Here is a 12238-nt window from a genome sequence, read left to right as displayed (position 1 = left end):
CGGCTATTTTTTGGTTGCAGTTTGGCCGAGGCTGGGTTTGAACCCACTACCCTCAGTATATGGGGCCGGGGCCCTACTCACTGAGCCACAGGTGCCACCCTCTCTCTCCTTACTTTAAAGTACATTCATAAGCCAAATTCCTCAACACTTGGCTTAGAACTCTCTTCAGCTTAATGTTCACTTTCATCATCACAAGTCATATCTTACAGCAAACACTAAACAATAGTTCAGCCAAATTCTTTATATGTGAAAAGAAAAATGTATTTTTTCTAGTTTCCAATGTTTTTCTTAATTCTGACATTTTGCCAGGATGAAGTTTAATGTTCATAATTTTACTAACATCCTGTTGATGGCAACCTAAGCTTCTCCAGCATTCACATCAAAACTCCTCCAGCCTCCACCCTCTACCCAGTTCCAGAGCCACTTCCATATTTTTAACTTATTTGTTACACGAAAACACTCCTGTTACCAAAACTTATATTAACTCAGGCAGCCACAAACTACCACAGATAATTACAAACTACCACAGATAATATGGCTTAAACAACATACATTTATTTTGCTATGGTTCTGGAAGCTGTAAGCACAACATCAGAAGGCCAGTCTGTCAAGATTCTCTTCCTAACATGCTGTTGGGCCTTCTTCTTGATGGACGTGTGTGTAAGATATAGTTCTATTTTCTCTTTATGAGTTTTGAGAGGGAAGAATTCAGTTCATAGCAATGGCTTTCTTAAATATTCATAACTCCAATTGTCTGCCCTGATATTATAATTACTCTAATATATATTTTTAATGATTTAATGATCACCAAGATTCCTTTTAGAAGCACATCTATTGATTAATATTGAGCTACTTTTAGCCTAACACACTAAAATAGTTTATGTTTATAAGAACTATAGAAAAATGATTAAAGGCTTACAGTGTAAAATAATGGATTATTTTTCATAGCAAAGACAATACTGCAAGTTATATATTAATTTCTGTCATTTGAGAGATTTTGGAAAATAATAGGTAACAATTACTAAACAATCTCAATATTACCAGAAATAACACAACCAGATACCGTGCAGCTCCTAAAGTAAGGAGCTTCACAGTAATGTAACATTGGTAATCAAGTTTTTATAAATCTACTCAAGTGTACAATAATCTTATATTGTACACTTGGAAATTTGGAGGACACACACAAACCAGATAAATCCAGATTGTCAGAAATTCTAGGCAGCACCTGTGGCTCAAGGAGTAGGGTGCCGGTCCCATATGCCGGAGGTGGTGGGTTCAAACCTAGCCCTGGCCAAAAAAAAAAAAAAAAGAAATTCTACAAACCAATGACTCAGTTTCTTTAATAAATTCATGACATTGCAATAGTGAAAATCATGGCAAATTAAAATAGATGTATAGATATAGCAATAAATGAAACTAACTCTACACACATCTAGGAAAACTGAATACAACTTAATAAGGAATTAATATTAATCATTTTAGGTGTTATAAAAATACTGTGGTCACATTTTTTAAAATTATCTATTAAAGATGCTCACTGACATTAATGGATATAAAGACAGGATGCCTGAAAAAAATCAGGTGATTGAAAAATTAGCAAGATGTTGATAAGTAATAAGTAACTGCTAAAGCTCAAAGAAAAATGTATGAAGGTTAATTACCATTCTCTTAACTTTTAATATATGCTTAAAAGTTTCTGTAAAAAGGTGTGGTACCTGTGGCTCAAGCGGCTAAGGCACCAGCCACATACACCTAAGCTGGCGGGTTCAAACCCAGCTGGGGCCCAGCAAACAACAATGATGGTTGCAACCAAAAAATAGCAAGGCGTTGTGGCTGGCGCCTGTAGTCACAGCTAGTTGGGAGGAGGGGGAGGCAGGAGAATCGTTTGAGCCCAGGAATTGGAGGTTGCTGTGAGCTGTAATGCCACCGCACTCTACCCAGGGTACAGCTTGAGGCTCTTGTCTCAAAAAAGTTTCTGTAAAAGACTTAAAAAATTATTTGTATTTAGAAGAAAATTTATTTTTCAGTTGTTTCTCACTGCTTTTCCTTGGCCACACACAATACTTTGCTAAAAAATTTATTCTTACTTTTTATTTATTTTTTTTTTTGTAGAGACAGAGTCTCACTTTATTGCCCTCGGTAGAGTGCCGTGGCATCACACAGCTCACAGCAACCTCCAGCTCTTGGGCTTATGTGATTCTCTTGCCTCAGCCTCCTGAGCAGCTGGGACTACAGGCACCCACCACAACGCCCAGCTATTTTTTTGTTGCAGTTTGGCTGGGGCTGGGTTTGAACCCACCACCCTCGGCATATGGGGCCGGCGCCCTACTCACTGAACCACAGGCGCCGCCCCTATTCTTACTTTTTTAAAACAGTAGCTGTAAATAAATACCAATGGACATTTTTAGACACTAACCCTCAAATTGTAAAAAGCTATTTACGTGAGCAAAACATTTATATCCCCATAATATTCTAAAATCAAAAAATGATAATATGTTCCTTTGTTCCTTCTCCACTCCCATTGCTTCACTTGATTAGCCTAAAAAAAACAATTAAAATTAAATAAATAAATAAAAAGGTAATCTGGCTTGGCAACTGTAGCACAGGGGTTACAATGCTGGCCACATAACCCCTGTTCTACAGGGGTTCAGGCTGCTAGGACTAGCTAACCAACAAAGACAAATGCAACAAAACAAACAAACAAACAAAAAAAAAATAGCTGGGTGTTGTGGCGGGCACTTGTAGTCCCAACTACTTGGGAGGTGGAGACAAGAGAATCGCTTAAGCCCAAGAGTTCAAAGTTTCTGTGAGCTGTGACACCACAGCACTCTACCAGGAGCAACAAAATGAGACTCTGTCTAAAAAAAAAAAAGACAAAAAAAGATAATCTGTGAGCATAACTTGTATTTTTTTCAATACTATCAATAAAACAGGTCCTATAATTTTGCAGGAATAAGTGGAGGGCTGATATTCAGAGTTGAAGGCATCAACCAAAATAAGTTGGTTCACCTGGAGAAAAATCAACACATGTAATTTGAAGAAATACTATCACATGTCATGAGGAGTATTCCAGTTGGCTTTGGATATGGCACCATCCATTTAGCTAATATTTGTACCTACAATTTTGGACTTCCTTTTTGTATGCCGACTGCAACGTTGTCTGTCTTTCTCCATCAGAATCTCCAAGAAAATTCTTGATAAACAATAATATAAAATATACATGTATGGTTATATCTGTTATTTACTTATTAACTTTCAGTATTTTATCTTTTCTAAAATAATTCTAAGGAAAGTTGATTATATATTTTTATATAAATACAGACTGAAATTATAATAATAGTAGATTATGTATTTAATCATTGAAATTTAGTTATTGGCCATAGTAAGTTAGAACGCTTACTTAGATCCTTTGAAATGTATAAATAATTTGTCTCTAGTGTCCTGAAACTAAAGCAGGATATCAAAAAACTTGTTAGAAGTTCAATAACAATATATAATAAAGAAAATATACACATTAGTACCAACTGACCAAGAAGAATGCCTACTAGTTTGGATCTGTATTACTTTATTAATACATTTTTAAAAGATTAGAACAAAATAAATTCATAGACTTATTCTAAGGATTGGGATATGACAAGTATTAGCGTTTAAAATGTCATATTGAAAAAAATATATGCACCTGTGAACAGGAAAGCTTAATTGCTGCAAAGTTAATGCACTTATACAGTAGCCTATCTGAGGCTTCTAGGCTATAGTATCTAGACATTCCTTCCAATCTTGCACATTAATAACAGGACAATCCTGTAGATAGGTGATAAGATCTCCCACAAAAAGACCTCTGAGTCCAATGGCAGGTGAGTCCTTGAGGAAAGGCCAAAACCAAATCAGATACTGTGCATAGATAAGTTAAGAATAATATGAGCAAACAATAAATTTTTTTAATAAAATTAAATAAATAGAATATCTTAAATAGTTCAGAAAATACTGAGTACATGATTTTGGACAAACACATAGAATCTTAGAAAAGTCTAAAATTTTCAATGTTTCTGGCAGTTGCAAAAAAAAAAAAAAATCCATTGGCTGATGAATAACATTAAAATGATAAGATTTCCCGAGCGTTGTGGCGGGCACCTGTAGTCCCAGCTACTCGGGAGGCTGAGGCAAGAGAATCACTTAAGCCCAGGAGTTGGAGGTTGCTGTGAGCTGTGTGAGGCTACGGCACTCTACCGAGGGCCATAAAGTGAGACTCTGTCTCTACAAAAAAAAAAAAAAATGATAAGATTTCTCCTAGGTTGCTAATTAATGTGTGTGTGCATTTATGCATGGCCTTTGTTTTCCTACTTTTTGAAGGGATAAAACTATAACATAAATCCTTATATAAACATTCTTCCAAATCAATTGCGCACAGGTAATTTTCCCGTTCCTACTATCTCACTAAAAGTCTCGAGGACCATCATAGTAGTAGTTTACTGTTTAAGAAAGTGAAATACAGAGTTGAAGACATTAACTTGAGAAAGCCTAGGTTTTAGGCTTTCAACCTCCAACTCCTGGGCTTAAGCGATTCTCTTGCCTCCTCCTCCCGAGTAGCTGGGACTACAGGTGCCAGCCACAATGCCTGGCTGTTTTTTTGGTTGCATTCGTTGTTGTTTAGCTGGCCTGGGCTGGATTTGATCCCACCAGCCTGGGTGCATGTGGCTGGTGCATAACCACTGTGCTACAAAGCGTAGGTTTGTATAAGCCAAAGCTAGGTTTTATATTAGTTATTTCCTAGCAATAAATACATTTGAGGTAAAAAGAGAGATACAGACATAAAGCTAAATGATACATTTTCTAAAGAAACTAAGGGGTAGAAAATCTTGATGCTATCTTTGTAGCTCAGAACAAACACAATTTCCATGATAACTGTAAAAAGCCAATTTGTATGTAAAATTTATGTGATCTGAAGAGAAACCAGAGTATTATTGTGTGTGTGTGTGTGTGTGTGTGTGGCGAAAAGGGCACACTTCTACACTGCTGGTGGGAATCCACACAAATACGTTCCTTTTGGAAGGATGTATGGAGCATACTTAGAGATCTAAAAATAGACCTTCCATTCAATCCTATAATTTCTGTACTAGGTTTATACCCAGAAGAACAAAAATCACAATATAACAAAGACATCTGTACCAGAATGTTTATTGCAGCCCAATTCATAATTGCTAAGTCATGGAAGAAGCCCAAGTGCCCATCAACCCACGAATGGACTAGCAAATCGTGGTACATGTATACCATGGAATATTATGCAGCCTTAAAGAAAGATGGAGATTTTACCTCTTTCATGTTTACATGGATGGAGCTGGAACATATTCTTCTTAGCAAAGTATCTCAGGAATGGAAGAAAAAGTATCCAATGTACTCAATGTACTATGAAGCTACATTATAGCTTTCACATGAAGGCTATTACCCAACTATAGCACAAGACTATGAGGAAAGGGCCAAGGAAGGAGAAGGGAGGGGGGAGGTTAGGGTAGAGGGAGAGAAATGGGTGGAGCCCACACCTACGGTGCATCTTAGAATGGGTACAGGCGAAACTTACTAAAGGCAGAATACAAATGTCTACATACAGTAACTAAGAAAATGCCTGTGGCTCAGTCGGTAGGGCATCGGCCCCATATACCGAGGGTGGCGGGTTCAAACCCGGCCCCGGCCAAACTGCAACCAAAAAAAAAAAAATAGCCGGGCTTTGTGGCGGGCGCCTGTAGTCCCAGCTACTCTGGGGGCTGAGGCAAGAGAATCGCTTAAGCCCAGGAGTTGGAGGTTGCTGTGAGCTGTGTGAGGTCACGGCACTCTACCGAGGGCCATACAGTGAGACTCTGTCTCTACAAAAAAAAAAAAAAAATGCCATGAAGGCTACATTGAACAGTTTGATGAGAATATTTCAGATTGTATTCAGAAACTAGCACATTGTACCTCTTGATTGCACTAATGTACACAGCTACAATTTAACAATTAAAAAAAAAATCCAATTTGTATGTGTCCAGGATACAAAGAATATATGGGAAATCTTAAAATCTTATCCTCTCAACTTTTCCATGAAGCTAAAACTAGTCTAAAATAATATCTATTTTAAAAAGCTAATGTGTTTTACATCATTGTCTCTTAAATTTAAAATTCTTCGGAAGAAATTATAGTTATGAAAATAGTACACAAATTACTTCAGACATTATAGAAATAGTAATTTTTTAAGAAAAAGAGCATTCTGCATATTAGAAAAACCTGAATAAAATTCCTCACATATCATGGTGAATATGGTCCACAAATTCTATGAAAATATGACCCACATAAATCCATTATTTACCTCAGCCACTTCAGTGATAAGTACCCCAACTCCAGTGTAGTAAAATGGCAAAAGAATTACTGGAAGTAGAACAAGAGCTAAAATACCCAAGAGTGCAAGGATGAAATTATGCCAGATACCCAAAAAGAGAAAACAAAGCAATCTGCTCAACCAGTGGTGGAATGACACTGATACTTGAATTTTAGGGCTATTCAAACAAAAGTTAGTAGCAACTTAAAAATGCCCGTTGAACTAACTGTGCTGGGTTTTGGAACACACAATGGTATCTTAAGAAGAGGTTATTTTATTGCTTTGTGTCTCTGTGTGGGTGTGAATGTCTAAAATCAAGTGTAAAAAGAGGTTGTTTTCTTCTTTAAATTAAATTGAGGTAGTATTTGTAAAACAAAAAATGTTTTATGTTTATTTATACATCATAGTATAAAATAAACATGATTGTTCACCCTCCCCCCAAAAAAAACCCCTTAAAAAACAACCAAAAGATTAAAACAAAGAAAAACTTGTGGGCAGCACCTGTGGCTCAGAGGGCAGGGCGCTGGCCCCATATACCAAGGGTGGCGGGTTCAAACCCGGCCCTGGCCAAACTACAACAAAAAAATAGCCGGGCATTGTGGCGGGTGCCTGTAGTCCCAGCTACTCGGAAGGCTGAGGCAGGAGAATCGCCTAAGCCCAGGAGTTGGAGGTTGCTGTGAGCTGTGTGATGCCATGGCACTCTACCAAGGGTGATAAAGTGAAACTCTGTCTCTACAAAAAAAAAAGAAAAGAAAAACTTGTTAGGTCTAGTGGGCCTAGGCTAAGACAGAAAGGTGTCAAGCCTAGGCTGAAATGGAAAAATACCAGTTAACTCCTGGACTAACTGCTGGCAAATTTCCGGACTTCAAGCTTTCAAAAAATTGAAATAAATCTAATTCATTCCCAAAATAGATGATAAAGTACTAATTAATTTCTTGCTTCTAGTTCACTCCAAATTTCTTGCTTGGCTAACGCCCTGGGAAACAGACTGGGAGGTACCATCTGTTCCCAGACTGACTTTTAAAGAATAACAGTTGGGGAAAGTACTAAAACTAAGATGTATGGGGGGAAGTACTTAAACTAAGATGTATAGGGGGAAAATAGTAGAACAAAGGTGTATAATGTATAACTAACCGCAAAATTCTGCTTCTGTACAATGCTTGCTTGCTACCCCATCTGAATGCACCTGGACAGCCTGCGTGCCAACCAGGATGCAGACCAATCCTTAAAAACCCAACCCCTTACGCACTTGGGGCTGCTCTCAGAAATCCCATGTTGGGACACCGAGGCAGTCGCCAGCTAGCTCTTCAATAAAAGGACTCCTCTTTAAATTTAACTTGTTTGGCAGTGCAGTCTTGGTGGAACTCCTGGGCACAAAAAACTTATGTAGAAAAGGTAATGAATAAAAAAAATAAAATAAAAAAATTGAAACTACTACCAATGCCACTGCCACAAAACTACAATAAATATGGTATTATAATTATTGCTTTTTATGTCTGTAATTTAAAAAAAAATAGATAATTCACATTTTGTTTAAAACACCCTTTGCAAAAAGTCATCCATTTCATGGACTAGTCTTCTCAGACTATATGAATGAAATAATCCACAGAATTCCTCAGGTTTCCAGTGTTGGTGCATTGTTTACCATTGAACATTACCCAATTTCCTTAAGATAATTCCACTGGGTACAAATGAGACAATAAAATAAAGCATATTTTGAAGTTGGTGAGTATATGCCACCAACTTGCCCTCCAGAAATATAACAATTTATGACCTCACCAGTTGATTATAGAGGAGTCTCAGCTGACACAAGGTATTATTAAAACTACCACAATAACAACACAATTACCAATCTGATAGGCCAAAAAAGTCATTAATTGATTTCCAATCACAGTGATTTGTAAACGCATTTTTGTATATAAAAATATATTTCATGTGTATTTTTTATTTTAATATGATAAAAAATATATAATAGAGAGCTCACCATTTTAGTCTAAGTGCACAGTTTAACAATATTAAGCACAGCATATTTACACTGTTGTTCTACAATCATCACTGCTTTCTTGAAAATCTACCAAAACCAAAACTATGTACCCAATGAAGAACAATAATTCTTCACAGTTTCCTGTCTTTATGAATTTGACTACTATAGATTTTGTGGCTGGCTTATTTCACTTAGTATAGTTTTTTCAAGAGTTATCTAATTTTAAAAAAAGTTATCTAAATTGTAGCATGTCAGAATTATCTTGTTTTTTAAGGCTAAATTATATTTTCTTCACATAGCAGATGATAGAACTTGTAGAATAATATGGCTTTTTCATAATTTATGTTTAAAAATTGAAACAAGAATAAGGGCTTAAATTGGTACCCTACTACGGTTTATATTCCAAATAGCAATGTTGGGCATGAATAAAAAAAACAGGTGTATGAATCATTTAAGGTTTAAGATTCATATCATACAAAAAAGGTTAAAATGAAGGCCACAAGGAAACCATAAACTTAAAGCTAGAGGGGATAAAGTTTTACCTCACCATGCACTGACTACACTGTCTGTAGTCTGGAAAGAAAACAAAAGGAAAAATTACTGCAGTCTTCTGAACATGATAGTAATTTTTAGATAAGCAGATTACTTCATAAAATAACTCATATAATTCTTCTTCAGATTACTCACAAAAGTAAACTTTGATAGACTGTAAATACAAAAATGTTAAATAGTGAATAGACAGTATGAGGCAGTATAAACCATCATATATTTTACTGTAATCAAAGAATCATCTTAAGTCATTATTATTTCCCTTCTACCCAAATAAATTCAGAACTTGGTAATATGAATTAAAACACAAGGCCTTAAGTATTTAAGAAAGATTTAAAAACTTAAGTATAAAGGTAGAATGATAATATCACATTTGCATAATATTTAAACATAGTAACAAAACTTAGAAAAATGTTTAAAAGGAATACCTTAAAAGAAAAAGAAATAGCCAGGTAGGGTGGCTCTCGCCTGTAATCCTAGAACTCTATGAGGCTGAAGCAGGTGGATTGCCTGAGCTCAGGAGTCTGAGACCAGCCTGAACCAGAGCCAGACCTGGTCTCTAAAAATAGGTGGGTGTTGAGGCTAGCACATGTAGTTCCAGTACTTGGGACACTGAGACAAGAGAATTGCTTGAAGCTAAGAGTTTCAGGTTGCTGTGAGCTGTGACACCATATACCCAGGTACTCCACTGGGGGCAACAAAGTGAGACTCTGTCTCAAAAAAAAAAAAAAAAAAAGAAACAATCAGATTTTCTCTGGTCCCCTACTAAAACTATTTGATTAATTAAACATTTAAGCGTCTAATCTACAATTTGTTCAGGAAGTTTCTCGTCTTTCTTTTTCCCTGCTAAATGCCAGAACCAGGGTACCAACTTGTCCTTTTCAAACCTGGTACATTTCATTGCTTTGCAAAGCAGCTATGAAAGACATTTTTTAAAATGGCATAGCTAAGAACTACAAAAGTCTGCACCTTTATCTTGTCTATTGTGAATAAACAGTATTGCAATAAGCACGGGAGTGCAAATATCTCTTTGTGACACTGTTTTTAGTTCTTTGGTAAAATACCAGTAATTGGATGCTAAAACACATGGTATATTCATAGATTTTTTTTTTTTTTTTTTTTTTTGAGACAGACGCTCACTATGTCACCCTCATAGCAACCTCAAATTCTTTGGATTAAGTGATTCTCTTGCCTCAGCCGCCCAAGTAGTTGATACTTCAGATGCCCACCACAATACCTGGCTATTTTGTCGTCGTTGTTGTTGTCATTGTTGTTTAGCAGGTCTGGCCCGATTTGAACCTACCAGCCCTAGTATATGTGGCCAGCACCCTAACTACTGAACTACAGGCACTGAGCCTATTTATAGATTTTTGAGAAATTTCCACACTGTTTCCAACAAAGGTTGTACTAATTTATATTCACAATAAACCAGAAGTTCTATTTCTTCACATTCTTTCCAACATTACGAATCATTTTTTTGTCTGCTTTCTTTTTTTTATTATTTGGGATTCATTGAAAGTACAAAGAATTAAGTTATACTGATTGCATTTGTTAAAGTCCCTCTTATAATTGTATCCCACCCACAAAGACTGTGTCATACACCATGACGCCTATCCCCCTTCCTTCTTCCCTTTTCCAACTTGCTCATTCTCCCTGTCCTTGTTTTACCTCAACTACTGCCTTAATATTAGAATAGGGTACCTTGGATTCTTGCTTCTCTATTCTTGTGATACTTTACTAAGGAGAATGTGTTCCACCTCCACCCAGGTTAATACAAAATATGTAAAGCGTCCATCATTTTTAGTGGCTGAACAAATATTCCATGGTATACATATACCACAGATTGTTAATCCATTCCTGGGTGTGTGGGCATTTAGGCTGTTTCCACATTTTGGCAACTGTAAATTGAGTTGCGATAAGCAGTCTGATGCAAATGTCCTTAAGATAAAAGGATTTATTTTCTTCTGGGTAGATGCCTAGTAATGGGATTGCAGGATCAAATGGGAGGTCTAATTTGAGTTCTTTGAGGATTCTCCATATATCCTTCCAAAAAGGTTGTATTAGTTGGCTGTCCCACTGGCAGTTTAAAAGTGTTCCCTTCACTCCACATCCACGCCAGCATCTGCAGCTTTGAGACTTTGTGATATGAGCCATTCTCACTGGGATTAGGTGATATCTCAGGGTACTTTTTGTTTGCATTTCTCTGATAATTAGGGATCATGAGCATTTTTTCAAGTTTGTTAGCCTTTTGGCTGTCTTCTTTAAAGAAGGTTATATTCAGGGCGGCACTGTGGCTCAGTTGATAAGGCGCCGGCCCCATATACCGAGGGTGGCGGGTTCAAACCCAGCTCTAGCCGAACTGCAACCAAAAAAATAGTTGGGCATTGTGGCAGGCGCCTGTAGTCCCAGCTACTCGGGAGGCTGAGGCAAGAGAATCGCTTAAGCCCAGGAGTTGGAGGTTGCTGTGAGCTGTGTGAGGCCACGGCACTCTACCGAGGGCCATAAAGTGAGACTCTGTCTCTACAAAAAAAAAAAAAAAAAAAAGAGGAGGTTATATTCATCTCTCTTGCCCAGTGATACATGGGATTGTCAGGTATTTTTTTGGTTGATAAATTTGAGTTGTCTATAGATCCTAGTTATCAAGTTTTTATCCAATTCATAACATGCAAATATCTGTTCCCATTCTAAAGAATTTCTTTTTTTTTTTTTGCTTTGGTGGTTGTTTCCTTGACTGTACAGAAGCTTTTCAGATTAAGTCCCATATTTAATTAAATACGTTTATTTTTGTTGCTGTTGCAATTGCCACAGAAGTCTTCTTCATGAAATCTTTCCCCAGGCCAATATCTTCAACTGTTTTCCTCACACTTTCTTCTAGGAATTTTATTATTTCATGCCTTAGATTTACATCTTTTATCCATTGTGAATCAATTTTTATAAGTGGTGAGAGATGCAGGTCTAGTTTCAGTCTTTTACATGTGGTTATACAATTCTCCCAGAACCACTTATTGAATATGTATTCTTTCCCCCAGTGTATGTTCTTGTTTGGTTTATCAAAGATCAGGTGTCTGTAAGATGTTACTTTCATCTCAGGGTTTTCTATTCAGTTGCAAATGTCAATGTCTCTATTTTTGTGCCAATACCCTGCTGTTTTGATCACTATGGCCTTATAGTAGAGCCAAAAGTTTGTTAGAGTGATACCTCTGGCTTTGTTTTTATTAGTAAGAAATACTTTCTTCATGTTTCATACAAAACAAAGAATTATTTTTTTCCAGTTCTTGAAAGTATGATGGTATTTTAAAGGGAATACATTAAATCTATAGATTGCTTTGGGAAGTATAGACATTTTCCATGTTGCCTCT

General features: G+C 36.6%; 2 protein-coding genes across 4 annotated transcripts in view; one reads left to right on the top strand and one right to left on the bottom strand.

Annotated features, from left to right (window-relative positions):
* The window catches only part of LOC128579199 (probable ubiquitin carboxyl-terminal hydrolase FAF-X), a 294928-nt gene that overhangs the window by 84851 nt on the left and 197839 nt on the right, over positions 1 to 12238 (top strand). The window lies entirely within an intron of this gene.
* LOC128578958 (membrane-bound transcription factor site-2 protease-like) overlaps positions 1 to 12238 on the bottom strand; it is a 60112-nt gene that overhangs the window by 15014 nt on the left and 32860 nt on the right. The window contains 2 exon segments of the mRNA XM_053581295.1: positions 3678 to 3861; positions 6338 to 6549. Of these exon segments, the coding sequence (XP_053437270.1) occupies positions 3678 to 3861; positions 6338 to 6549 (396 nt within the window).

Source organism: Nycticebus coucang, chromosome Y (assembly GCF_027406575.1).
Source record: "Nycticebus coucang isolate mNycCou1 chromosome Y, mNycCou1.pri, whole genome shotgun sequence".
NCBI lineage: Eukaryota > Metazoa > Chordata > Mammalia > Primates > Lorisidae > Nycticebus > Nycticebus coucang.
This window is presented reverse-complemented; position numbering and strand designations above follow the sequence as displayed.